The sequence below is a fragment of the Nelusetta ayraudi genome, unplaced genomic scaffold (genome assembly GCF_046127955.1).
Source record: "Nelusetta ayraudi isolate G7.1 ecotype Tasmania unplaced genomic scaffold, CSIRO-AGI_Nayr_v1 ptg000141l, whole genome shotgun sequence".
Lineage (NCBI taxonomy): Eukaryota > Metazoa > Chordata > Actinopteri > Tetraodontiformes > Monacanthidae > Nelusetta > Nelusetta ayraudi.
The window spans coordinates 162,814-188,307 of NW_027466191.1; the positions used below are offsets into that span (position 1 = coordinate 162,814).

Below are 25,494 nucleotides of genomic sequence, written 5' to 3' on the forward strand. Positions count from 1 at the left end.
TATACATATATACATATATACACATAATAGTATACGTGTCCAGGCTGTACAGAGAGATCTCATTCCCGCTGGGGGTCGGGGGGGCGTTCCAAACAGTTGAGCGTTTCTAAAAACTGTACTGCGGCAGTCCTCCACACCTCTTTTCCCGACGGCCTCCCCCCTTTTTCATGACATCAACACGCACTGGTGCGCACGGGTCGGCGGCCGGTGAACCTGAATTCCTCCAGCGCTCCATCTGCATGTGTCCCAGCACAAGTGCAGGGGCAGAGGCCACATCAAGTGGCTCCGCCGGCCTCGGCCTGCATGCCGCCTCATTCCTCGCGCACAGACGTCGGGATTGTTCAGCAGGCCGCTGCCACGTGCAGGCCCGCCGCTGCTATTTTTATTCCCAGCCTGCTCGCACTGACCACCGGTGGCTAATGATATTATTTGGCCAATGGTGTAAGTTTAGAATGCGGGTTTTTGGTTGGATTCTATGAAGTCGATGCGGGATTCGGACTTCAGAGAGTCAGGAGAATTTACACTTTTTCTCTGTGTTATTTTTTTCATTCTTGGCCAAAATTCATGGAGCGTGCACGACTGTTTGTCATAGCTCTCCAGGAAAAAAAAAATCTTATTTAGCCCACTGTTTACAGCCTGCTCCCTCATTTGACTTCCTGGTCAAACTGATGCTTTGCCCTCCACGTGTTCGGATGGACGCAAATAAAAGAACCAACTTGGAAGAGCCGTCGGCGAGACATCCGTGCCAACTGTGACATCAGAAAGGGTCAGACGCTGAACGTCTCCAGAACTCAATCAGTCCAAATAGTAAAGTGAAGTTTTTTTTTTCACAGATATTTCCAACAGAGCACAGACAGCTTGGAGAGACTGAATGCACTTTGAGTTTGGCCCCCCACGGTGTTTTATTCAATACATGCAAACACACAGCGATCCCACAAAAAAACACCAGACTTCAAAAGCACTGAAGTAAGAACAGAATATAATAGAGTTTGCTTTGAAAAACATGACAGACACAGCAGCCGGCCCTCATGCTCAAAGACCGGGACATTTATTCTCTCCGTGAGAGAAAATCACTGTCATCTCTTTTGTGAGTGTGTGAGTGTGTGAGAGTGTGAGAGAGAGAGCATGGCATTTACTTGCACAAATAAATTTCATTCAAACTGAAAATAACTCCCCAGCCTGTGCAGCTGTCAAGGCTCCCACTTGCAGTGCAGTAAATTGACGACTCGGACTGCAGCACTATACTTTTCTGACATTCACCAATAAAAAATCTCTTCTCATGACGAAGCGACGCATCCTCCACAAAAACCAAGACGGCAACCAAAGACCCCTCCGCCGTCGCCCCGACCATCCTGGGAGCCCTCTCCTAGTCAGCCGGACCCCGACCCAGGGGGTCATCTTCAGGGAGAAGGCTGAGAGGAGCGGCGGAGGAAGAGGAGTGTGTTCCTCTGAGACACGGGGCCTCTCTGACCCGTAATCACAGAGGTGCATGTCAGCATGAGCGCAGCTCCAGCTGTATTTTTAGCTTTTCTTCCCACTGTCCTCATGGTTTGTCTCTTGCGGGCAAACAGACCTCATTCCACACTGGTGTCACCCACATTCCTCAAAGCCCGTACGTGCAACTCAAAAGCAGTGAAGGCACCTTGGAGCCGAAGCGTCGGGCGTCGCTTTGCAAATTTCCCCCCCTTTCTGCAGCGCTTTGCTTGGCTTTGATCAGCGAGGTGCGACTTACCTGGCAAGCGCAGCTCTCAGGTGTGTCCCAGCGCAGTCAGCCCGAGAAAACCCCTCCTCGTAGCTGCCCGCGTGCCGCTGGCAGGAGACCCTGGCCTCGCTCCTCCAGGCTGATGGAAGTGGAAGTGGTCCTTCAGCAGCCAGGCGGAGAAGACTGACTCTCTGGGTGACAGCCCCACCCTCCCTCTGCATGGCAGGGGAGAAAGTGAGTGGGAGTGGCAGGGAGTGAGAGCCGGTGGTGAGTGCAGCGGGGTGACACAGGAACACACTGCTCTTTTTACTTTCTTTGCTTGAGTCCCTTTAAATTCTTCAATTCTACCGATTTTCAGAGGACTTTTTCATCCCAGCATGCCCATGCATCAGGCAGATAGATTGGCACCATGTTTAGCCTCGTTGTCAAGTGAACCTTGGTACGTTCAGGGAACAACTCTCTTCCTCTCTCCAATGTTTATTTCCAGCTAAAGAAGGAATGTCAGGTTGTAAACCTTCAAATGGAAACAAAAATGTACAGTCAACGGAATAAATATTTTAGGTAATCAAACCGCTTTTATAGCTTAATTTGAACTTGAATAGTATGAACCTTCAACAGTCACTTCAACGTGAAAGAAATGTTTAGCAGCAGCACTTGGAACAAGACTTGAAACCAAATCAAGCAAACCAAGCAGGACACTCATTCCTGCTCTCGATATACTGAGCTACAATTTTCATCATTTCATCTTCAGCTGAACCGCGTCCTACTCTGCTGCCTGCTGCAGTCACACTGAGGTGCAGAGTGATGCTGCTGAAGAACTGCAGCCAGGTGCTGTCACTCAGGTAATCTGCTGCAGGGAGTGAGGGAGCGCTCTCGAGCGCAGTGCTCCACTCAGCCTTCAGGGGGCGACATTGCTTTGGGCTGGCAGACATGTTTTGAGGCCTTTGGCTTTGGAGCTGACGCTCATTAATGCTCACACACACACACACACACACACATACAGGGTCATAGCTTCATCAACGCCTGTGAGGGCCCACAAACCTGGAAGATCCACCAGTCAGTCCCCTTTGTGACATCACAACTCACATTAGGAAGCATGGCACCAGTGTAGTTGACACAGCGCCCTCTGCTGGCTTGATAGGAGGGTACGTGCAAAAAAAAAAAAAAAAACTCTCACTCTCTCTAACCCTAAGAGCATGGTATGTTGCTGTAGCATAAACTGAACTGTCTCTGCGGTCTTACAGCCAAGAGCTAATTACAGGTCAGAGCAATGAAACATCTGTTGCACAGGTTGGAGCCCTGAGGCCCATGCGTATTCATTTCCCCTCTGACAAAGACAGGATTACTTTATATTTCATGTATAACACTAAATATAACATGTCTTCTATTATCCCAGTCCATCTAATAAATGTATAGTTTACTTACTTACTTACTTACTTACTTATTGATTTATACACTCAGAAAAGTCACATTGCTGTAAATTCATTTTTTATATGTACAGGTACTAACCAGAAAATGAGAATATCCTGAAAAGGTTGCTGTATTTCTGCAACTCAACGTATAAGGTGAATTTGACGTATTATATGAAGGAATAATATGCAAATCAATATATTTCAAGTTTTTATTTTTTTGGATTTTGCTGATCAGGTCTTGCAGCTAAAAAACAAACAAAAAAACCCTCAAATTTTATAATAATTTTCTTAGTTTTTTGGGTTTGTGGTTTTAATAAGGTGAAAATCTTAATCAGCAAAGTTACAACAAGGAACTGCTTGAGATGTCAATTTGCGTGTAATGGCTCAATACAATTTGTTGGCTTCATCTTTTATGTTAAATTGCCCAAATAAAACAACTTTTACTTGATGTGCTAATTTTTCGGGTAGTACCTGTAGTTCTCCCTTTTGTCCAACGGAGGGCAGTATTTGTTTGATTGAAAAAAGGAGAGAGGGACTCAAAGTCCATCCGCTGAAGTGTCGCCAGGTGGCAGCAGCGTGCAGGGTGTATGTTGCTCCCCCTGTGGGAACAGCAGGGGAAGAAGAATGTTGAGTAGGACTGGAGCTTCACAGCGATCTCCGTGTCAGACGGTTAGCTAACAGCGAAAATATTGTTGTAAAACCAGAGCTCTCGCCATTTTAGAACATTTTAAAGGGGTTTATGCCCACAGCGATGTACAGTTTATCGACATTTCTACTTTAGAGCCTCTCTCGCCGCGCTGAGAATGCTGAAAATGAAGCTACCGCTGCGAACGGTTGAGGAAGGAGGCGACGAGACGGCGGAGGACGACTCCTCGGATCGGCCGCAGCACCGCCGCCGCTGTCCCGGGGCTGCGCCGCCCTTCTCGGGGTCGGACGGGCTGGACGAGTCGCCCAGGCCGTACATGCATCCGACCCAGATGAACAAGGAGGCCGTGTTCGAGTGGTTCGGCCTCTTCCTGAACCCGGCTAAGCGGATCGAGTTCATGTGCGGGCTGTTACATATGTGCCAACCTCTGGAACTCCGCTTCCTGGGCTCCTACCTGGAGGACATCGCTCGGAGGGATTACCAAGTTCTGAGGGACTTCGAGTTCAGGGCAAACAGCCCCAACGACTTGGGATTGTTGACGGATGTGATCCACCCGGTGGTCATGTCCAAACTCCTGGTCTACCTGTCCCTCCTCGGCTCCGACAGCAGGGAATGTGCCGGGATACTCTTTCGGATACTGAGCCACGTTGACCCGGCGTTGTTCTACAAGAACTACGAGTACTCCCTTCCTCCTTACAGGGACGGGCAGCACCAGCAGCAGCACCACCACCACCACCATCCACCGCCGAGCCAAGACGGGGGTGTTTACGGGCGCCCGGAGCAGCAGGGCTGCGGTGAGCCGCCGGCGGGAGCCCTGGAGCAGCTGGCGCTGCTGTTCACCATGGCCTCCCTGCACCCAGCCTTCCACTTTCACCAGCGGGAGAAGCTCCGGGGACAGCTGGACAAGATGGAGCTGACCATGGAGGAGGAGAGGCGCCAGAGCCAGGCGAGGATCAACGCCCAAGCACCGGTACTGAGCTGCTGGCGCACTAGCATCACACATGCTAAGATAGCTTAGCTTCACACTGGTTCCGCTTAGATCCACTTCAGTCATTAATCCCACACTGAATAGCCAGTCGTCTAAATAATATGAATCACCATTGCTGAACAATGTTTGAGTGTTAGTCGACCAGCGTCTCGTGGTGTTGTCTTCTATTTCAAGCTGAGGCCAATGGGCTGCTAAGGCTAACTGAGATGCTACCTAGCATGGGCACAGGCTGATTTTTAGGGAATTTGCACCGACTTCCTTTTTGTGAAGATATAAATAAGTCACGCAGCCTGTTTGAGTGATATATTCACACGTACACGAGGAGTAAATGTTCTGCGTAGGGGCCGTAAATAACACTTGTTACGCTTGTGTTATTGGCTGAAGTTGACGTAACGACGGGTTGTGTTTACTCCTGCGTGACACACATAGTGTTGATTTACCAGCTGAACACAGGTTCGAGTGTTGCCGTGCAGCCCATCTCTTGTAAGCCTTCAACATTTACTTTGCATTGATGTTTGAACGGGAATCAAAGTGTGACTCTTACTAATGGGGTTTGACACTTTCGTTTGGTTGAAATCAGGCTCGACTATGTCCATGTATCAGAGATTGACTCTGAGTCATTGGGTCTCATGATCTTGAGTCTGTTGAACAACAGCACTAGGAGGAAGTTGACTGACTTGAATAGAAAAGTACAGCGTCTGTCATGGAAGCAAGTGTTGTGACAGTGTGTGCGTGGGTGTTGTCGCCGTGTCCATCTGCTCAGAGTAACAGTGCTGTTGGTTCTGATATTGTCGATCTGTGTTTGGTTTCTATTTCACCTGAAGCTGCTCGCTCTGATCACACCAAGCAGCAGCTGACTGTGCTGCTTCCAGCTCAACTAACCCTTTAGGCAGACAGTCATATTTCTAGTAGGTTGCTGGTCAACTATTGCTGGTGGTTCACTGTTACTGCCAGTTGGAAAAGTTGAATGACAGCTGCGTGTCCAGGCTATTACGGGGTCTGTTTCACAAACAAATTCCCCTGGAATGTTAAAGCAGTGCTTTCACATGGATCACTGACTGAGATCAGGGAGGAAGAGAAATATTGGATAAACCGTCCCAATCATGCAAGCAACTGCAGGCTTTCCTCTGTATTACAGAGTGAAGTCAACACGTTCCTGACGGAAATCAGGCTTCATTGACTCGGATTGCGTTATTTCCTCCCTCTGGTTGACTCAATCAAACTCATTTACACACAGTTACTGTTCCAGATTGATGGTCTGTCTCACCTCGGGTGGGAGCGGGGGGCTAGGGGTTGGGGGGGAGTGGGGGGGGGGGATTTCCCCAGGAAACTGTTCCAACGAGGAAGTGAGGAATATTGACATTATTGTTTAGTCACGTCTGTGTTTCCTCTGGGAGGAAAGCAGTGGCTTCTATCTGCTCTGGAGATGCTTTGAATGTCGATGGATGGGTGTGTGACCCCCCCCCCCCCCGGGCAGCTCTCAGCTCTGGCTGCTGTCTGTTCTGGATGAGCCCCTGAGGTTGACGTCGCTGTGAGGCAGGGCCTGGCCCGCTTAATAAAATCCTGCACGCCATTTTTAGCCTGATGAGGGAGGAGCCGCCAACACACAGGCCTCAGTGCTGCTGCTGCTTCCTCCTCCTCCTGACATCATCATCATCATCATCAATGTTTTACTTCTGGCTGATCCAAATGCTTCCAACACTTTGTCACCGTGGTGTTTGTGTTCTCCAGGACCTGATGGCTCAGAAGGTGGACTACCTTCCTTCTCCAGCAGGGTTGGCAGAGTGCCCCCCCTCCCATCCTCCGTGTCAGAGTCGACGCTCTGGCCGGCGGCCGGCGCAGAGAGAAGGTGATTAGAAACCTCGAGGAGAAGAAGTCACAGTCATGTCGGGTTTCTCACTTTTCCCGCTTTCCTTCCAGCCGTACACATCGAGGGAATCGTGCTCAGGGGCGTCACTCGCAGCAGAACTGACAAGGAGTACAACTTTCAGGTAGGAAACAGCAGTGGAGCTCCACTGTCACCCTCTGGTCACCCTAACCCTAACCCTGGTTTATGAGCAGTGGGTGGTTGTCTAAGCCCCCTGTGTGGATGTGAAATGCTGTGTGGTGTGTTGCAGGTGTCGTGGTCTGACTCCTCCTCCAGCAGTGTGACCAGAACCCACCTGGAGCTGGAGAACTTCCTGCTGAAGGTGAGGCCGCTGTCCACCTGAGCTGTCTGTTGTGAGTTTGTTGACCTTCTCTCCCTCAGCCAGACACACACACGTCAGACTGAGGAACACTTTTGTCTGGTGTGTGTGTGTGTGTGTGTGTGTGTGTGTGTGTGTGTGTGTGTGTGTGTGTGTGTGTGTGTGTGTGCGGTGGCGTGTCCTGGGTTATTGAAGCCAGGATGGCTGTTTCCAGGGAGGAGCTTGTCTTTTAATAACCTTTGGAGACATGGTGCATGATGACATCATGTGACCGATCCACCACAGCAGGTCATTGGCCTAGAGAGACACTGGACACCTGGATGGTGTGGCGTAGTGGCTGGAGGAGGACAGTACTTTCCTCAGGCATTGTGTTGAGTGTCGTGCGTGGTGAAGATGGAGCCGAGGGCTCCAGCGGCCTTCAGACTCAACCTCCTGTCTCCGTCTGTGTCCCCTCCCCGCAGCTTCCCAAGGAGCAGTGCACCGAGTCTTTTGAGAAGAGCATCCTGCGGCTGCTGAGGCAGGGAGAGCAGACTGAGAGCAGGGACGTGGAGAAGAACCTCAGGTACGATGGACACCGGGTCGTGGAGACGGTGCTGTGGAGAAGAATCTCTGAGAATAAAGCTGATGGATGTGTTGACGAGTCAAGTGGTGCAAAGTCTCTGCTGCTAGTTTATGTTCATCATCCTAAACACAATGCTATCACACACACACACACACACACACACACACACACACACACACACACACCATTGTGCCCGTCAGATTCATTTTGTGTGAAGTGAAACTGATCTGCCTGTTCCTCTGAAGCCCAACCCAGAGCTCCTCCCCCTCCCCCTCCCCCTCCTCCTCCTCCACCCCCACCTCCTCCCTCATGGGTGGAGTCATTGCTCTCTGACGTGTTTTTGAATGCACCAGAGGTTTGTGTTGCTGTGGTGTGTCGCTGGCGTTGCTGCAGCACAACAACAGATGGTTGCAGAAAACATCTGGAGTGCAACTACTCTGTCAGCAGTATTTTAGCAGGATTCTTCAGTGATAGAAAGACTGCACTGCAAGGCTCCTTACGAGAGCAGCTTCAGATCCTCTTGTCATGACATCATCAGTGTTGGGTGTAAGTGTAGCAGCAGCAGTCAGTGGTGTCGGTCTCAGTCCTGCTTCCCTCTGTGCTGTGCCTGCAGGGAGCGCTTCCTGTCTGCTCCTCCTGTCTTCAGACAGACCAGGAGGGTCTGCAGCTTCTTCTGCCGGGACTCCACCCTCTCTCCCAAAGCCTCCGCTGCTGGAAGATGTGAGTGCAGATGACTTTCACATCAGTCTGCTGGTATTGCTGCTGGCGTGCTTCACAGTGACCATGCCCTCCCCCTCTCACCCTCTCCCCCTCTCTCCCCCTCTCTCCCTGTGACTGCAGGCAGCTGCCAGGCTGGGAAGGCCTACCAGGGAGGCTGCTCTGACGCCTCCAGCCAGGAGGAAGGTGAGCAGGAAACAACAGCCACTTCCTGTCCTGGCCACGCCCCTGCCGGCAGTGGCGCACGCTAACAGGCTGACTCAGGAGTGTGGGGGGGGTCAGAGTTTAGCTCTTAGAACCATCCAGAACCACCCCTGGACCACCAGGGTGTTTAGCTCTTTATTGAAATGACTGTGAAAACACTGCAAACATGGAGGAGATGCAGCTGTTTGATGACTGACTGACTGACTGTTAATATCATTTCTTGTAGTTCGGCTTCAGGGCCGGATTAAAAAGCATAACGGGCCTCATATGGCCCCTGGCCGTAGTTTGGCCCACGGCTGGGCCTCCTGCATTTTATTTTTGGAGCTCGTTTGGTGCAAGCTGGAAAGGCTCATGTGTCACGGCTATAGTTGCCCTTTAACGTGCAGTGACCTGAGGTGACCTCAGGGTGGCAGTGAGTGCAGCTCTCTGCTGCCTCTCCCTCACATCACAGTCTGAACAACACAACATGAATCAATAAGAGTCTGTCTGATTGTTTTAGTCACTCCCAACGGCTGCGTGTGTTGTCGCTCCTCTCCTCAGATGTGGAGTGTTACCTTCAGGGACACAAGAAGAAGTCCAGCGTGGCCAAGAGTCCTGGTTCAGGGTGAGTTCTGAGGCCCGTGTGTGTCAACAGCCTGAGCACTGGCACAACATCAACGAGCTGCCTGTACTGCTCCGTCTTCATCTTCACATGCTTGTGTGTGTGTGTGTGTGTGTGTGTGTGTGTGCTTGCAGCAGCGGCCTGCCTGCTGCCCAGAGCTGCCAGGGTGGAGACGGGCGGAGGGGCGCGGGTCACACTGCCCAACTCAACGGTCCATCAGAGAGGAGGAGGAGCTGCACAGCGGAGCAGGTGGGTCACCACCTCCACCTCCACCTCCACCTCCAGCTCCAGCTGCTGCTGCTCAGCTCTGTGAACCTGTGGACTGACTGAGTGACTGTGCGTCTTCCTCCCAGCAGGCCGACGCTGACAAGAGAAGCCACCTGCTCAGCAAGAGCAGGAGCAGAGGCCTGACTGCAGAGCGGTGAGCAGCACAGAGCCCCTAGTGGTGCTTAGTGGTGGTGATAGTGGTGGTGGTGGTGGTGGTGGTGGTGGTGGTGGTGTGTGTGACTGGGCTGTGACTCCATGCCAACCACTCTGTGTCTCTCCAGGGGGAAGGCTAAAGGGAAGGGCGCCGCCCTGGTGGCCAACGGCAGGTTGGCGGCAGCTCGACTGCCTTGCAGGAAAGGTGAGTGAGGAGTGAGTGAGGGAGTGAGTGAGTGAGGGAGTGAGTGAGGAATGAGGAGTGAGTGAGGGAGTGAGTGAGGAATGAGGAATGAGGAGTGAGGGAGTGAGGAGTGAGGGAGTGAGTGAGTGAGTGAGGAGTGGTCAGCCCTCACCTCTTGTGTTTCCACCGGGCTGTGCAGATGGTTCTGGTCCAGACACTTATGGCGACACATCGTCTGAGAGCTACAGCTCTCCGTCCAGCCCGCAGCACCGCGGCGGCCCAGAGAGCATCGACAGCGACGACAACGACCGCGACAACAAAGGTACGAACACAGCCAGGCGGCCACCTGCAGGATGCTGCCCCCCCCACTCCCCACTCACTCCCTGCGTCTCCCCCCCCCCCCCCAGACTCTCCAGACTCCGACAGCCACTCGGACCAGGACGGAGGACTGGACGTGTTCTACTGCAGCAGCTCCGCCCCCCAGGACACCAACCCCCCCCAGGAGTTCCCCCTCCCGCCCCCCTTCGTGCACTCTCTGCCCTACGTGCTTCCCAATGGGGGGGGCGACGCCCCCCTCCCTGACGCCAAGATGGTGCCGCCGCCCCTCGGGCCTCCTGGGGTTCTGGCAGTGGAGCCGGAGAAGAGGGAGGCGCTGCCCACCTTTGGCATCCCGCCGCTGGGCCCCCCCCACCCTGCGGGGGGCTCGGCCCTGCAGCCGGTGGTGCAGCGCTTCAAGACGGCGCTGCCGTACAGCGGTTCTGACGCCGGTCCAGGCGGTCCCTGCGGTCCCGCAGCCTTGCACCAGGCTCCCGTCAGAGGCCTCCTGTCCCCCGGCCCCTCCCACACCCTCCCCCCCGCCCTGCCCTCCCCCTACACAGCAGTGCCTGCAGCCTCCACGGCCTCCACCACCGCTGCCTCTCCGTCTCCTGCTCACACCCCCCAGGCAGCTGTGGCCCCTGGCCCCGCCCACATCCCTGGCCCCGCCCCCAGCCCCACCCCGGCGCTCACCCACAGCGACTCCACGTCGTACAGCAGCAGCGGCGCCTCCAGCCACCCGGGCAGCCTGCAGCAGCAGCAGCAGCAGCAGCAGCAGCTGATTGGCTGCGGCGCCTGCGGCTGTCACAACAACTGTGGTGGCCGGGTCAGCAGCAGCGGCGGCAGCAGCAGCAGCAGCGTCTCTGGCTGTCAGACGCCGCTGTACTTCACTGCCCACCAGATGGCAGCAGCGAGGCAGATATTTGGCGCGCCCCCCCTCTTCTCGCTGTGCAGCAACACGTACCTCACGCAGGCGGCGCCGCACCAGGCCAACGGCGGCGCCGCCCTCTCGCCCTTCTTCCCCGCCGCCCCCCCTCCCCCCTACGGCCCCCCCCTGCACTCCCACGCCGACGTGTCCTCGCACCTGCTGAGCAGCCAGGCCGCCGCCGCCGCCGTGGCCGCGGGCTACAACCTCCAGCAGCAGATGGCGCCGTCCTACTGCCAGCGGGTCTACCAGCAGCATCTGTTCCCACTGGGCGTGCTCCCCGCCGCCGCCGCCGCCACGCTGGCCTCCGCCAACAAGAAGAACAGCAACCTGTCGTGCTACAACTGCGGCGTGACGGGTCACTACGCTCAGGACTGCAACCAGCCCTCCATCGACTCCACACACACAGGTGCAGTGCAGCACACACACACACTGCTGGACTGGTGGGGCCACAGTGGGTTGTACAGTGTGCCAGGGGAGTGGGGGGGGGGGGGGGTTAGCGGAGCAGCAGCAGCAGTGTTTCGGTGAACCACCATCCTCAAGTGCAGCGGGCCGGATTAAAAAGCTTAACGGGCTGTTTTTGGCCCCCGGGCCGTAGCTTGTCCAGCCCCGGTGTCGCCGCTGCTGTGTCTCCCTGCATGAGGTCCTAGTGAGCAGGAGCATCCAGGCCTCGGCATGATCTTCTACATCAATGATCACACCAAGCAGGCTGGAGGTGTGGATCTGATCTGATGGTTGATTGGTTGATGATGTCATCATGTCATGATGTCATCATCTCCTCTCAGTGCTCCACCAGGCTGGAGGTGTGGATTTGATCTGATGGTTGATTGGTTGATGATGTCATCATGTCATGATGTCATCATCTCCTCTCAGTGCTCCACCAGGCTGGAGGTGTGGATTTGATTGGACGGTTGATTGGTTGATGATGTCATCATGTCATCATGTCATCATCTCCTCTCAGTGCTCCACCAGGCTGGAGGTGTTTGACTGTTGCCTCTGTTTGTGTGGGACCGGCAGTCGTGATGAATGATTGAAGGTCCACGGTGGACACTGCTGACAACTCTGTGCTCGTCTGATAATGTCTTGTTCTGATTGCTCCTTGTGCCACAGGTGGATTCCGCCTCAAGTTCGCTGCCTCCCACCAATCAGAATCAGCCGACAACGCCGACTGAACAAAGAGGATCGTGTGTGTGTGTGTGTGTGTGTGTGTGTGTGTGTGTGTGTGTGTGTGTGTGTGTGTGTGTGTGTGTGTGTGTGTGTGTCAGAGAGGTAGAGAACTCGGTGGGCCGAGTGTTTGTGGCTGAGAGAAGCCTGTAACCGTGGCCACGCCTCCCCTCAGCTCCACCCACTTCATGTTTTTGCACTGAGGCCATCACTCCTCCATCAGTGCTTTGAGTTGCACACTTGAGGGCAGCGTGGCACCAGGATGAGCCGCGGCAGTGTCTATTACGGCTGTGGCTGGAGAGCAGCGAGCACCACGGTCCCAACGTCTTCATGCTGCTTCTGACTTCACGTCACTTTTCAGCGGCTGTGCTAATCACAGGAAGTTGTTTCTATATTAACATGCTTCAGACTTTATGAAGGGAAAGCAGAGTTGAGCAGGGTGTCCAGAGTGTCAGGAGGGCGGCGAGTCGACTGTTGGGTGAAGCTTCTTCCTCAGACACCACTGCTGCGCTGCAGGAACTCAAAGTGTTTTTCTAGTTTGCTGTTTCTGTGTTTTGAATGTACTGTAAAGGAAGGTTTGGAGCCCCTGCTGTTCACCCTCTTCCACTCGACCGCACCTTCAGCAGGAAGGTGTTTGCTGCTTTTTAACGCTTTTAGTTCTCCCACTGTGTAAGTGGTACACAGTGGAAAGACACTCTCGCTAGCGAGGCACTAACTCGAGTCAACAGCAAGTTGCTTCTAGATGTACTTCAGTATTTCAGAGTGGAGCCAATTTTATCAAGATTGACAGACGGCTTGTTTTGTATCCCCACCCACCCACCCACCCACGCCACTGTGGGGCGCTGTGGTACCTGGCGGAGCGTCCTCGCTGGACATCAGCCTGTCTGCGGCTGGCCTGCGAATGGCGTGGAGGCCACCACAATATGCAACGTGCTATCCAACCTTTGTAAAGACGCCATGCGTCTCTCTGCCTCTCTGTCTAACTCTATTTGGTTTATCCTATTTATACAAGTTTGATTCAGGACAAGGCTTCCTGTGGCGTGTTCACAACGGTTCACTTGTCATGTGAATTAAAGAAACTATGCCAATTCATCCCACACCTCTGTCTTCTGTCTTTGTGGGCTGGATGGAGGTCAGTTGAGCTGCAGGGGTTTCATTGAACACTTGAGTCCAGGTCAAACATACACATCCAAGTCAACCTGGAACAACGACTCCTCTTCATCACGGCCGTGACGAGTCGCCGCCGTCCGTCTTCAAGCACAGCGGTGAAGATGTCCGCTGAGGATCCGGTCCTATCGGCCTCTGTAGGAACCTTAGCGCCCCATGGTGGACAACGAGGAGAAGACGAGTCATTTTCACACCAATTTCAACACACACACACAAAGTTTATTGTAAGGAGAATGGTTGAGAGTTTATAAGTTTTACTTCTTCTCACTCCTTTTCAAATATATTATTTTATGTTTTTTGTTTTGTTTCATTAACTTTTTTTTTTTTTTGTATATATTCAAAATAAACAGAATCAGCCGATCAAATGAAATCAATGGTGATGATCTAAAGAGAGAAAAGCTTTGCGGGATGGAGCAGCAACATTTCAAGACGTGAACTGATGAACATTTACAAAGTCACTGCGAGAAGACAGTCGCTCAATTAAAAAGGCAAACGGTGGCATTAATGTGACGGTGAACTCACATGACACGAGCGCCCTCTGGCGGATGAGCTGCAGAATTCTAGAAAAGCAGAACAAAATGACGGGAATAAGAAGACGTTGACGTCTTTCTCTGCAGCGATTCCCTCACTGTGGTGAGAACTGCTGCACGGGCTCGACACAATCACACTGCACCAGGAGATCACTGCTCAGACGAGAAGAGGTGGCCGAGGGGTTGAGAGCTGGGCTGCCAGACCGCCAGCTCACCGCTTCAAATCCCCGAGCAGCCGGTGCCTCTTTTGTGGCCGTTGGCCAAAGCAGAAGGATAAAAGCACCAAGAAACGCGCGCCAGACTCAAGTCAGACGGCGCAGAGGATGAGAGAGCGGCTCTGGATCACAAAGTTGCTGGTTCAAGTCTCACGTCAGGCAGTGAGTCACTTTTAAGTGCAACAGGCAGAAGAGAGAAGGATGAAGGCGCCAGGAGAAGCTGAGCAGGCACCTGAAGAGCAGCTCAGCGGCTGAGACACGGGGCTCTCCACGCCAGGGTCGCTGGTTCAAGTCTTACCACCGGCACCAGTTGTTTTTCAAGCAACTTACAAAAACAAGATAAAATGTTTTCACTTCACTTTACTAAACTTAAAATAGCTGTGTGGTGGCCAAAAAGAAAGATAAATAAATGTGCAGGACGTCATCTCTACTGAGCGTTTAGCTCAACCTTTAAACATTTGGCTGCGGACCCAAAGATCGGCAGTTCAAATCCAGCCTCCGGCAGTGCTTTTTGTTTTTGCTCTACTGTCCCAACAAAGGTGAAGGCGTCCTGAGAACGACTCCTCCTGTGAGCTCTGATGGCCTAATGGTTAGTCCGCTAATATGGACCTGCGGACCAGCCCGGAACAGCCTGAACCTGGTTCGACTCCAGGACCAAGAGCAGATGAAACACGGACCTGAATAACTGGCCATGGGGCGGGGCCAGAGAGCGAGACCACCCGGGACCTTGAAACTGGCCAAGGGGCGGGGCCAGAGAGCGAGACCACCCGGGACCATGATACTGGCCAAAGGGGCGGGGCCAGAGAGCGAGAACACCCGGGACCATGATACTGGCCAAAGGGGCGGGGCCAGAGAGCAAGACCACCTGGGACGAAACGGCACATCCAGCACGGACCTGGAAGTGATGGTGACAGTGGCCAGCAGAGGGCGCTGCAGGCAGGCCTGCAGGGAGACGATGCTGCAGTGGAAGAGGAATACAGGAGAAAAAAAAAGCGAGAATTTTTTTTGCGCGCCCCGCCCATTTAGCCCCGCCCACATATTAGCATAACCGTGCAGAATTATTCCAGGGGCAATAGCCACGCCCACTTTTGCCACTATACCATGGTGCATATGCAGAATTAGCATAAATTAGCATATATTTGCATGAAATGGGGCGGGGTCAGGAACACATCGACGCCTTCTTGGAAAGTGGGCGTGGTCTTGGTAGACACGCCCGAAAATATGCAAAATCGTGGCCAACATGGGCGTGGCCAGGAAAATACTACTTTTCTATTGGACAGAAGAGGGAACAGAGAGTTCAGGACACCATGGACATTGTGCAAAAGATTTATTGCAGTTCAAACAGCAAATTAACCTCCAGAAAACTCTTCAGGGACTCCAAACTTGTGTCTTTTGCACCCTTGGTGGCAGAGAACAATCGATCAAACCACTGAGAAGCTGGTCAGAACCTGGAACTCTAGCACCCCTAGTGGTTGAGACCGCTGGTTCACACCATGGGGCACTGAGAAGCTGGTCAGAACCTGGAACTCTAGCACCCCTAGTGGTAGAGACCATGAGGATCTGTGGCACAGCTCACTAGTCCCTACCACTAGGGGTGCTAAAGAGAGATTCTGACCAGCTCCTCAGAGCCCCATGGTGTGAACCAGCGGTCTCAACCACTAGGGGTGCTAATGTTCCAGGTTCTGACCAGCTTCTCAGTGGAAGGACCAACACCAACCCCTCTCTGATCCAGCATGACCTGGAAAAAAAGAAGAGAAAACACACATTAGTCAAAATAGCACCACTAGGGGCGCTAAAGATACAGGTTCTGACCAGCTTCACACCAACCAGGACCAAAAGCTCACTTGGGACAAATTCATGCCCTCGACCACTAGGGGCACAAAAGACACAGAATGTCACTTGCACTTTGCACAGGCTGGGATTAAACACTCACTGCCACAGAGTTGTGGTCTCTGCCACTAGGGGTGCTACAGTCAGACCAGGTTCAGACCAACAGTGGTTGGAACCCAATACTGCTGGGAAAGGACCAGCGGTCTCTACCACTAGGGGCACTGAAGAGACAGCTTCTGACCAATTTCCCAATGGCTGGGACCAAAAGCTCACTGGCACAGCGTTGTGGTCTCTGCCACTAGGGGTGCTAAAGATACAGGTTCTGACCAGCTTCACACCAACCAGGACCAAAAGCTCACTTGGGACAAATTAATGCTCTCGACCACTAGGGGCACAAAAGACACAGAATCCCAGCCAGTGCAAAGCAAGTGTGCTTTGCACTGGCTGGGATTAAACACTCACTGCCACAGAGTTGCGGTCTCTGCCACTAGGGGTGCTAAAGGCTCTGACCAGCTTGTCAATTCTCCCTGGTACAGATACATTGTGTCAACCACTAGAGGGACTAAAACACAGGTTCAGAACAACTATGTAGCAGTTGGGAAGAACGGTTCTCTGGCAATGATCAACAGTTAAAGGTCCAGTGTGTAAATGTTTGATGGGAGCCAGCCTGACAGCGCATTGCCATTTATTAAAGCAGCCTGGTACTGAAGGAAGCCTGACTGACTGGGACCTAAACATGAAGCCAACCAGGAGCAAAATTGGGATCGGCAATCAATCACTTAAAAATCAGGATCGGATCAGGACCAAAAAAAAAAAATGTGATCGGGACATCCCTACTCTAGAGTAATGGGCACAATAGGCCAAATACACTTTTTTTTTAAATGAAGTAATTAGCAAATACAGTAACAATGCATATACAATGAAATACGTGTCCAAACTACAAGTGATAAAAGCTACTTCAACAGGTTGGATTACATTTGGTCAGCACAAATCTATTGAGAGATATTGGTAGGAGAAAGCACTCCAGGCTGAGTGCAGGCTGATGGTCTCTACCACTAGGGGCACTAAAGGTTCATGTCAGCATCTCAGTACCACTAGGGGCGCTATAAATACAGATTCAGACCAGCTTTGCAACGATTGGAAGCATCAGCTCCCTGGTACTGATACCACTAGGGGGTTCTAAAGATGCAGGTTCTGGTAAGCATCTCAATGTTCCCTCACACAAATCAGCGGTCACAACCACTAGGGGGTGTAAACAATACAAGTTAAACTCAGCTTTCCAGTGGTTGGAACCAACTGCTGCTGGGAAAGGACCAGCGGTCTCTACCACTAGGGGCACTGAAGAGACAGCTTCTGGCCAATTTCCCAATGGCTGGGACCAGAAGCTCACTGGCAGATTGATGGCCTCTACCACTAGGGGCGCTACAGAGACAGGTAGATGGCAGCTTTTCGGTGCTCCCCGACACACAAACCCCACCGGTCAGAGACAGTCAAACATTTCTGGCTTCTGGCACCGTCACTCACTGGTTGTCTTCATTTGCAACACCACGTGACATGCTCAGCCACTGGCACCCTCCACCATGACTCGGCAGCAGAGGAGACAGAGGAGATAAAAGCCATCAAAGAAACTACCAAAACAATCTCAACTACAAGGCTTCTAAAGCTACTCGGACATGATAAAACATGAACAACAAGTGTTTGTCCACCAGGCTGTCCTTCAGGGGAGTTCTGCTGGAGCTCACACGGCTCAGGAGTCAGTATTTATGACAGCAATCATTTGATTTTCTGTGCATATAAATGACTGATTATGCTTTGACCGGCTTCCTGGTTACTGCAGGACATTTAAATCGCTACGGCTTTAAACGGGGGGGATCCCAAATACTGCAGCAGAGGCACAAAACAAATCCAAATGATTAACTTGATTATTGTTCGTAGGACAAACTCAGAAAGCGATCCTCTAATAATCCTACTGTGGACGCCATCTAGTGGCTGAACGGAACTATGCACTTGCAGCTGGTAGCTTCCTGTGGGTGACAGCACTAATGTCACCTGCGCTTACAGGCCGATGCGATAATAACGAATAAAACGAATCGCGACTGCAGGCGTAGTCCAAGAGCTTTGTTCTCCCACTGTTCGTGTATATCAACACCACGTATCAACACGTGTCTCCATAAAAGACGTCAACACAACAACTCGCACACTTTTCCTGCTGATTTCGCCTCAATAAAGCCACATTTGTCACATTCAACGGGCCAAACTCTCGTGTCAAGAACCGAACTGCGCTTCTGGAACAGCAAAGAGTTTCGGATCCAATACAAGTGTACACGCTGAATGGTGTTCTGTTCGCGAGCCTCGTGAATCAAGGTAATGCGGGACAGCTGGTGTTCTTTACCTGCTCTTCGATCCCACTGGCAGCAAAGTTCCTCAAGTCCACCGCTTCCGGAACCACCACCGCACTTGTCACTGCTCCCGGTGTTCCGTATTGCAACTTTACAACGACACTGTGAACATCCATTGACCGCTTCTTCTGCTTCGGCTTCGGCTGTTTTGTTTCTTCCGGGATCCTTCAGTCACCGCCTTATGACGCGTTTCCGTAGGCAGGGTTGCCGCCTTTATGTCTTCTGCCATCGACCGCTAGGGGCGCTAAAACACACATACACGATCAAACCCTAATAGGTCGGCGTTGTAGTCATATGCACACACACACACACACACACACACACACACACACACACACACACACACACACACACACACACACACACACACACACACATTTTAAACGGAGTTTTGCTTTAACTCTGCATTGTTTGGTCAAATAATTCTGATTTGTCGGTCGGTGTATCTTTTGTTGCAGAGCCACACTGAAAGACAAACCATTCACAACCATGCGCCCACCAAAGACAAACAAATGCATTTCTTAAAAAAAAAACAACAACAATATTTCAAAATGTCTGAACTTTATTTAACAAAGGAACAATATTTATAAACATTTCCCCTTGGATTTTATTCTGCTATCCTCTGCTTTGTCTTTATCATCAATATTTGCATTAGAAAAACGTACAAAAAGTAGAAAAAGGTGAGAGGAAACAGTCGCTTGACAAATGATAAATTACATTCTCAAATTCAATGGTCTGGTTCCACGTTATGTGCTGTGACAGTATAAATAATATGGAGTTTAAATTAAATAGCCTGTTTGAGCTGCTAAGAGGTGGACGAGAACACAAAACGGGACAACGGGAGTGTTGAACCAAAACATTGCATTAAAAATCAAGTACAGTGCATTAGGAACGCAAATTAAAAACAAAAATAAAAGCTGGCAACACAGACGGCCCCACTGTTTCACCACCGGATGAAACTTTCTGCTCAGAAAACCACTGGAAATGATTTCAACTCCGACAAATCCGCGACAAGCTGTGCAATAACGGCGCCAGGAGTTGGTGCCTCCGTCGCTGAGGAACCTTCAATTCCTCCACTCAAAGATCTGGTCCAACATTTGCCACGTCAGAATGGACACACTCGTTAGCAGCTCCTCAGCAGCTCCTCGAAGCTCCTCAGCAGCTCCTCGCTCTCAGTCCATTGGATGAAATACAACAACAAAAGCCTTTGTGTTTGTCTTGAGCAACACCTGGCTGGGTGGAGGCCTGTCCACTGTAGGTTGAAGTTGCTGGGTGGAGGATTTTCGCCTTGACTAACCACCTTCAGTTGGAGCTCCTGGGGACTACAGAGCATCGCCAGGCTCCGTGCTTCCTTATGTGCCGCCAGGTTGGGGGACAGGGGGAACATTTTGTTGAGTTGTTTCACCAGCAAAGGGAAACTTTGCAGAGAAAAGTGGGCCGTGGCGACAGCAGCAGCTGACAAGCCCACAAAAAAGACAAACAGAAATTGCAGGACGTAGCACCGAAGATGAGCGGAGCACGAGCTCCTTCTTTCCTCCAGCTCTGACGGGTGTGGGAGGGGGACCTCCTCTTCAGTGGAGGGGTCGTGCCAGCAGGGGGCAGCGTTCAAGCATTCTTGTGCGTCTCTATGCAGAGGACGATGAAGTGGTTGGAGCAGCTCCTGGTCTTCTGCTCCAGCAGTCGGCCGCCGCGCAGGTCCGACGACTGGCCCGTCACTGACACGTGGTCCGCCTGCCACTTCTCACAGTGCTTGTCCACCAGCCAGTGCCCCCTGCTGGTGGAGCCGTGCCAGATGCTCTTCTGGGGCCTGACGGATGGAAGTCGAGCAGACGGTGACGGTGAGAGGAGACAAGAAGAACCGGTAGAGGTCCAGGCCGCGGGGCTCCACTCACCAGAAGGGGTCGGCCAGCACGTCCCGGCCGTCGAAGGAGTAGATGGGAATTCTGGGATCCATCTTGCCTCCGTCGCCGCCGAAAATGGAGCGCCAGTTGCGGAACATCACGTCTCCCTTGAAGAGGAGAGCGACGGCGTGAGAGGAGTGCAAAAACCTTCCTTCAATCATTCATTCATTCATTCATTCATTCATTCATTCCGGCAGAAGTCGTTCACACAGCAGATGCTCTCTGCTGTTGCTTCCTTCCCACCATCTGGTGACAACCAACAGCGGCTCCTCTGGCTGCGGCCGACTCGGCCGGAGACTCACCCTCAGGTTGGTGACGGGCAGGGTGTCCCGGTGCCGGTGGTGCACCAGGTTGACCAGGTCGCGGCTGTGGGAGGAGATGAAGGCTCGGTAGTGGAAGGGCAGACCCATGGCCTTGGCCTGCTCGTAGCACATGTGGTCGGCCACGTTCACGCCCATCATCAGACCCGTGTGCGGCTGGTTCAGCGCCACCAGGTTGAGCTGAAAATACACAATATTAACACGGAATGACTGAGGACGGTGCAGCGTGACGGCGGTGCCTGACTCTCACCCTGTCGCTGACCGAGCGGATCCTCTCCACCGTCCTGCCGCGGATCTGATATGCAACTTGGGGCTGGACAGAAGATTTGGAAGGGACAAAGAAGGCGTCAACAGCGGGACACTCGACCAGGGTGTTTCCTACAGGCAGCAGCAGTCAGGAAGTACCTCGTCTTGTGGGATGATGTTGCTGGAGAAGTGGAGCAGGCTGCCGAGCTGCAGGTGGTGAGAACACAAAGCAGGACTTCACTCGTCGTGTTCCAGTTCAAGCCCAACACTGACAGAGGTTTGTTCTTCCCCAAGGCTTACCTGGATCTCCTTCCATCCCTGGAGAACCTTGAGGAAGAGGCTTCCTGTCGCCGACACGTACATCAAGGTTCCCTCCGCGTCGCCCTGCGTGTGCTGCATCATGGCGTCACGCGTGGCAAACGTCTTCAGCTGAGAGAGCCAGAGAGAAGAAGATGAACCGGGTCGCATCTCAAACATCCTGCTCTGCTGCACAGTCAGAAATATGCTCATTGGACGCATGTTTAAATGCTGGACTTACAGATGGAGGTTGAGCTGAAGTTCCAGGAGGTCCAGGGGGTCCAGGAGGGCCGGCGACGGACAGAAATCCTGAGAAGAAGCAGGAAGGATGAAGGACAACAACGGCCAAACTACCGACTGAGGGAAACAATCAACCAAGATCGTACCTGAGCCGAATCCTGAGGACGAGGCTGGAGCTCCTGGAGGCCCCGGGGGTCCTGGAGGACCAACCGCTCCTTGTCTCCCATAGCCTGGGAAGCCTGGTGAACCTGGCTCTCCAGCAGGGCCTGGAGGACCCACCACCGACTCGCCTTTCGGGCCCTGGAGAGCAAAACAAAAGCAAACGCTGTGACGCGATGTCAGTTCCAAGACGACACAGCTGCAGTACTGACACTCACCACAGGGCCGGGCCGACCAGGGACACCAGGGGGTCCTTCAAACCCGGCATCCCCCTTCTCTCCCTTCTCTCCAGAGACACCCTTCTCACCTCTCGCTCCCTGAGCGCGCACACACACACACACACACACAGACAGCAGAGAGGAGGTGAGGTGAGGTGAGGTGAGGTGAGGGTCAGGGCTGTGCTGCTGTGACTGTCAGTGAACTCACCCAGCCTGCAGTGGACAGCAGTTGGCCTACAGTGGAAGCAACAAGAGAAGAAAGGTTGAGATTCACGAGTGAGCTGTGAACTGAGTTATTGGTCACTGGATGGTTTTACTGAGTTATTGGTCACTGGATGGTTTTAAAGAGAGGCACTGTGAGGAACTGACTTGATTGCCCAGGCGTGCCAGGAGTGCCGCGCTCTCCCTTCTCTCCTTTAGATCCAGCTTGACAGCCACCTGAGACACACAGGTCACACTCACTCACTCACACTGCACAGGTGTTTGACCTCCACACACTTGTGAAAGGGTGAGACCACCTACCGTAGCCAAAGGTTCCGTCAGGGTTCAGCTGCAACAAGACAGGAAGTTCACCGACACGTTCACATTAAAAGAAAGGAACACGTTCTCGCTTACATGTCAATATCAAATACCTGATAGTTATAAATATTTTGGTGGACTTCAAAATATCTACAACTATATTCCATTAATGACACTGCTGTGAAATATTAACATGGCAACCAATCAGAGGGGTTTCTGGCTGTTGTTGCTGGTCTGATTGGATGAAAAGTCCCCTCGTCAGACCATCTTTCATGCCATGCACGCTGCTGTCAGTGAAATTAACAGAACAAAACCACACAGCTAATACAGCTAACATGCAAAGGTGACGAGCGTTAGCTTCGTGAGTGCGGCGCTACCTCCGTGTGCTGGCAGCGAACCTTCATCTTCCCTTCATGGACCTGCAGGAAGCAGGTTTTTCTGGGACCCATGGTGGTACAGTTCTGAGTGACGTCAGAGTGTGTTAGCCAGCGCCACACACACACACACACACACACACACACACACACACACACACACACACACACACACACACATCGGGCAACATGCAGCACATCACAAGGCAAATGAAAGTGCAGACATGCCGAGGAGACAGAGTGAGGAGTGAGAACCCTGCAACTGCAAGTGTTACTGGATGGGAACATGACATGCAACATGACAGTGGCATCAGTGTGCTCTGGTGTGGAGCACTGAGCAGCACTGAGTGAGCAGACTCTCCAGCTGTTGCTGTTCAGCAGCTTCAAGACTTACAGGCTTCTTGCAGTGCGGCCGGCGAGGGATGGGGAAGACCGTCTGCAGAAGCACAGGAGGACAGTCAGCCACACACACACACACACACACACGCCCAGAGTCAAGTGTCTGTGTGTGTGTGTGTGTGTGTTCTCACTCCTTTGGGACAGTTGTACTCCCCTGGGCGCCCTGGCGGTCCTGGAGGTCCAGGGAGACCCTGACAAAGAGCAGCAAAGACTGTTAGAAACAGACGACACTCCTGAGTATACAATAGAAAGAAATCTAACTCACCAGCTGGCCAACAGAGTCGCCCTTTTCTCCTTTTGGTCCCAGCAGGCCCGCACGGCCCTAAACACACACACACACACACACACACACACACAGGCGCTGAGTTATCACCTGAGTGTGTGGGGACTATGAAGTCCAGCTGAGGGCGCCGTGCTTACAGCTCGTCCAGGTAAACCCAGCTCTCCTTTAGGTCCCGCGGGTCCCACCGGCCCCTGTAAGAAGGAAAATGACAGCAACAGTTTCCAGCGGTGTCATCATCCAGAACAAGCTCAACACTGCTGTTGCTCACACACTGCTGTCACTCACTGGAGGTCCAGCTGGTCCGGGGAGGCCGTGGTCACCCTGGGAACAGACACAGGAAGGACGACGGTGAGATGCTCATTTTGGGAAAGAGAGCAGAATGTGTCCATGAAAAGTGAGAAGACAGCAGTAATGATCACCTTGACACCGCTGGGTCCTGCTGGACCCGCCAGGGAGGACAGCGCCGATCCATCCGCTCCGATCACCATCCCCGGCTCACCCTTCTCACCCTGCACGGAAACAAACACAATCCAGCACGCATGAAGACTCAGAATGACATGTGGGACTGAAGGTTGACTGAAGGTTGACTGGAGGTCTTCTGTCAGCGTCAGGACTGACATTAGACACACAATCACTGAGTGTTTAGCTCGACTCTTTCCAGAGACAGTCTAGAGTTCAGCAACATGACTTCATACAGAGAGAGACGCCTCCAGCCTTGGAAGGAAGAAAGAAGTAGATGCTTGATTGGAAACATGACTCACTTTGGGTCCAGCAGGTCCTGGTGAGCCCGGGTCGCCCTTTGGACCCTGTCAGGAAACAACAAGAAGGTTCACAACTGCTCCCAGTTCCATGCAGCAGTGAAATCCACACTGCCGGTGCCACGAGGAGTCCACTCCTTCATGTCGCTGCTATGGCAGCAGCAGTCTTTAGTCATGTGATACTCACAGCGACTCCCTGAGCGTCAAAGATCCCTGAGACATTGAACTCGGCGTCTGTCTCGTTGAGCAGCAGGAGCTGCAGCAACAGAAGCAGAGGCAGGATGAGCAGAGCGTTGCTGTTGTTGTTATTATTATTTTTTATTATTCTTTCTGCAGCTGAAACCACAACTTCCGACTTACATCCTGAAGGGAGAGGATTTGTCCGGGAGGTCCGGGAGGTCCTGGAGGGCCAGGCAGACTGAGCCCGTCCCGGCCTGCTTCCCCCTGGCCAGATTAAAGCAGGTTGGACACAACCAAGGTTAACCAGCTAACTTGACAATTGAAGGGACAAAATGAAATGTGTGTAAAGTGGCGCCACCTTCTGTCCAGGATCCCCACTGCTCCCCTTTGGACCCTGCAGATAACACAAGGTCCTCCTGGTGAGATGTTCACTTGCAGGCATGTCTCCACATATTTAGTGCTGCTGATGTCTACTGACCTCTTCCCCTTTGGGCCCATCGAGTCCTGGAAGCCCTGCTGGTCCTGCGGGACCTTGTCCTCCCTGACAGGAACCACAGAGGAGCACTCTTGATTCAAACCTTCTCCCAAACAGAAGAGCTGAGGACAACTGTTTGATGAGGACTCTGCTCAGCACTCACCTTCTCACCAGGAGCTCCCGGCCGGCCGCGGACGCCTTCTTTGCCCTGCAAGAAAGTAAAAGAGGGAGAGCTTTCAGGTTTTCTGTAGGCTCTTCATTCAGGATGAACTGACTGGAAGATGAACTTTAGAGATAATTCATCAAATCCCTCAGCTCAGATAAGAACTCATTTCAGACTTTTTGTTTCACCTTAGTTCCACGTGGTCCTGGAGGACCCTGCAAAGCACACAAATAGACGCACATTAAGAAAAACAGCGGTTGATAAAGGCAGAAAGAATGAAAGACAGAAGATGTGAAGTGTGGAAGGGCAGAGAGGCATCACTGACTCTGGAGAGTCCAGCTCCAAATCCATCCAGCCCCCCGGAGCCTTCCAAGTCCTACAACAACCATCATACCAGTATGAACTCATGGCAGCCACACACTGACTTGTCTAAATCTACACCACAGGCTGCATTGCATTGTACAGTTGGATATTCAATCATTCCAACAACTTTCTTCCTGGAAGTGATAACAGGCGGAGACGTCAGCAGAACTTCACCTCAAAGTCCAGGACCCGGCTCCTTCCGTCAGGTCCTGGGGGTCCAGGAGGACCAGGCGGGCCGCTCTGTCCTGGCGGCCCCTGGGGGCCCTCTGAGCCCTGCAGACCTGGCAACCCTGCTGCACCCTCGTCTCCCTGCAAGACACGAGACGTCACCTCAGCAAGCTGGTCAGGAGGTGGTGAAGGTGAAGATGTTGGATCAGAGGGGGTCCTACCTTCGGTCCGGGAGGGCCGCTGACGCCAGACTCCCCCTGGTGG

At 52.6% G+C, this 25,494-nt stretch overlaps 2 protein-coding genes across 9 annotated transcripts in view; one reads left to right on the plus strand and one right to left on the minus strand.

Moving 5' to 3' along the window:
- The first annotated feature begins 3,710 nt into the window (after positions 1-3,710).
- zcchc2 (zinc finger, CCHC domain containing 2) lies at positions 3,711-13,118 on the plus strand. 4 transcript variants are annotated; one of them, XM_076013106.1, is made up of 14 exons: positions 3,711-4,730; positions 6,480-6,597; positions 6,669-6,739; positions 6,866-6,937; positions 7,396-7,496; positions 8,110-8,216; positions 8,337-8,399; positions 8,958-9,021; positions 9,156-9,267; positions 9,375-9,439; positions 9,567-9,643; positions 9,822-9,944; positions 10,030-11,271; positions 11,973-13,118. In XM_076013106.1, exons 1-14 carry the CDS (start codon positions 3,918-3,920, stop codon positions 12,032-12,034), a joined length of 3,090 nt encoding a protein of 1,029 aa, XP_075869221.1. In that variant the 5' UTR covers positions 3,711-3,917; the 3' UTR covers positions 12,035-13,118. The 4 variants fall into 4 exon arrangements, with proteins under 4 accessions (XP_075869221.1, XP_075869218.1, XP_075869219.1 ...); XM_076013103.1 differs by having other exon boundaries at positions 3,712-4,730; positions 9,153-9,267; positions 9,372-9,439; XM_076013104.1 differs by having other exon boundaries at positions 3,712-4,730; positions 9,153-9,267.
- A 5,593-nt stretch (positions 13,119-18,711) lies between these two features.
- The window catches only part of LOC142879696 (uncharacterized), a 31,679-nt gene continuing 24,896 nt past the window's right edge, over positions 18,712-25,494 (minus strand). For 3 of the 5 annotated variants that reach the window (XM_076013099.1, XM_076013097.1, XM_076013100.1), the window contains 29 exons: positions 25,452-25,487; positions 25,237-25,371; positions 25,025-25,075; positions 24,888-24,914; positions 24,700-24,744; positions 24,540-24,602; positions 24,420-24,455; positions 24,242-24,325; positions 24,069-24,137; positions 23,885-23,929; positions 23,543-23,632; positions 23,409-23,444; positions 23,261-23,314; positions 23,106-23,162; positions 22,972-23,031; positions 22,836-22,877; positions 22,445-22,528; positions 22,071-22,098; positions 21,918-21,986; positions 21,757-21,782; positions 21,549-21,647; positions 21,318-21,471; positions 21,173-21,240; positions 20,935-21,063; positions 20,794-20,841; positions 20,639-20,701; positions 20,371-20,568; positions 20,060-20,175; positions 18,712-19,974 (listed from right to left, as the gene is read on the minus strand). In XM_076013099.1, the coding sequence (XP_075869214.1) occupies positions 19,773-19,974; positions 20,060-20,175; positions 20,371-20,568; positions 20,639-20,701; positions 20,794-20,841; positions 20,935-21,063; positions 21,173-21,240; positions 21,318-21,471; positions 21,549-21,647; positions 21,757-21,782; positions 21,918-21,986; positions 22,071-22,098; positions 22,445-22,528; positions 22,836-22,877; positions 22,972-23,031; positions 23,106-23,162; positions 23,261-23,314; positions 23,409-23,444; positions 23,543-23,632; positions 23,885-23,929; positions 24,069-24,137; positions 24,242-24,325; positions 24,420-24,455; positions 24,540-24,602; positions 24,700-24,744; positions 24,888-24,914; positions 25,025-25,075; positions 25,237-25,371; positions 25,452-25,487 (2,214 nt within the window). In that variant the 3' untranslated portion in view covers positions 18,712-19,772. The remainder of the gene's footprint in view (positions 19,975-20,059; positions 20,176-20,370; positions 20,569-20,638; positions 20,702-20,793; positions 20,842-20,934; positions 21,064-21,172; positions 21,241-21,317; positions 21,472-21,548; positions 21,648-21,756; positions 21,783-21,917; positions 21,987-22,070; positions 22,099-22,444; positions 22,529-22,835; positions 22,878-22,971; positions 23,032-23,105; positions 23,163-23,260; positions 23,315-23,408; positions 23,445-23,542; positions 23,633-23,884; positions 23,930-24,068; positions 24,138-24,241; positions 24,326-24,419; positions 24,456-24,539; positions 24,603-24,699; positions 24,745-24,887; positions 24,915-25,024; positions 25,076-25,236; positions 25,372-25,451; positions 25,488-25,494) is intronic. The other 2 variants (XM_076013098.1, XM_076013101.1) reach the window with 1 other exon arrangement.

What these genes read in the sequence shown, in the direction of transcription:
- zcchc2 (XM_076013103.1), top strand. Translation starts at nt 3,918, where the DNA reads ATGCTGAAAATGAAGCTACCGCTGCGAACGGTTGAGGAAGGAGGCGAC. An exon ending in TCGACTGCCTTGCAGGAAAG is followed by an intron (nt 9,644 to 9,821) that starts GTGAGTGAGGAG and finishes CGGGCTGTGCAG; the next exon opens with ATGGTTCTGGTCCAGACACT. An exon ending in CAACGACCGCGACAACAAAG is followed by an intron (nt 9,945 to 10,029) that starts GTACGAACACAG and finishes CCCCCCCCCCAG; the next exon opens with ACTCTCCAGACTCCGACAGC.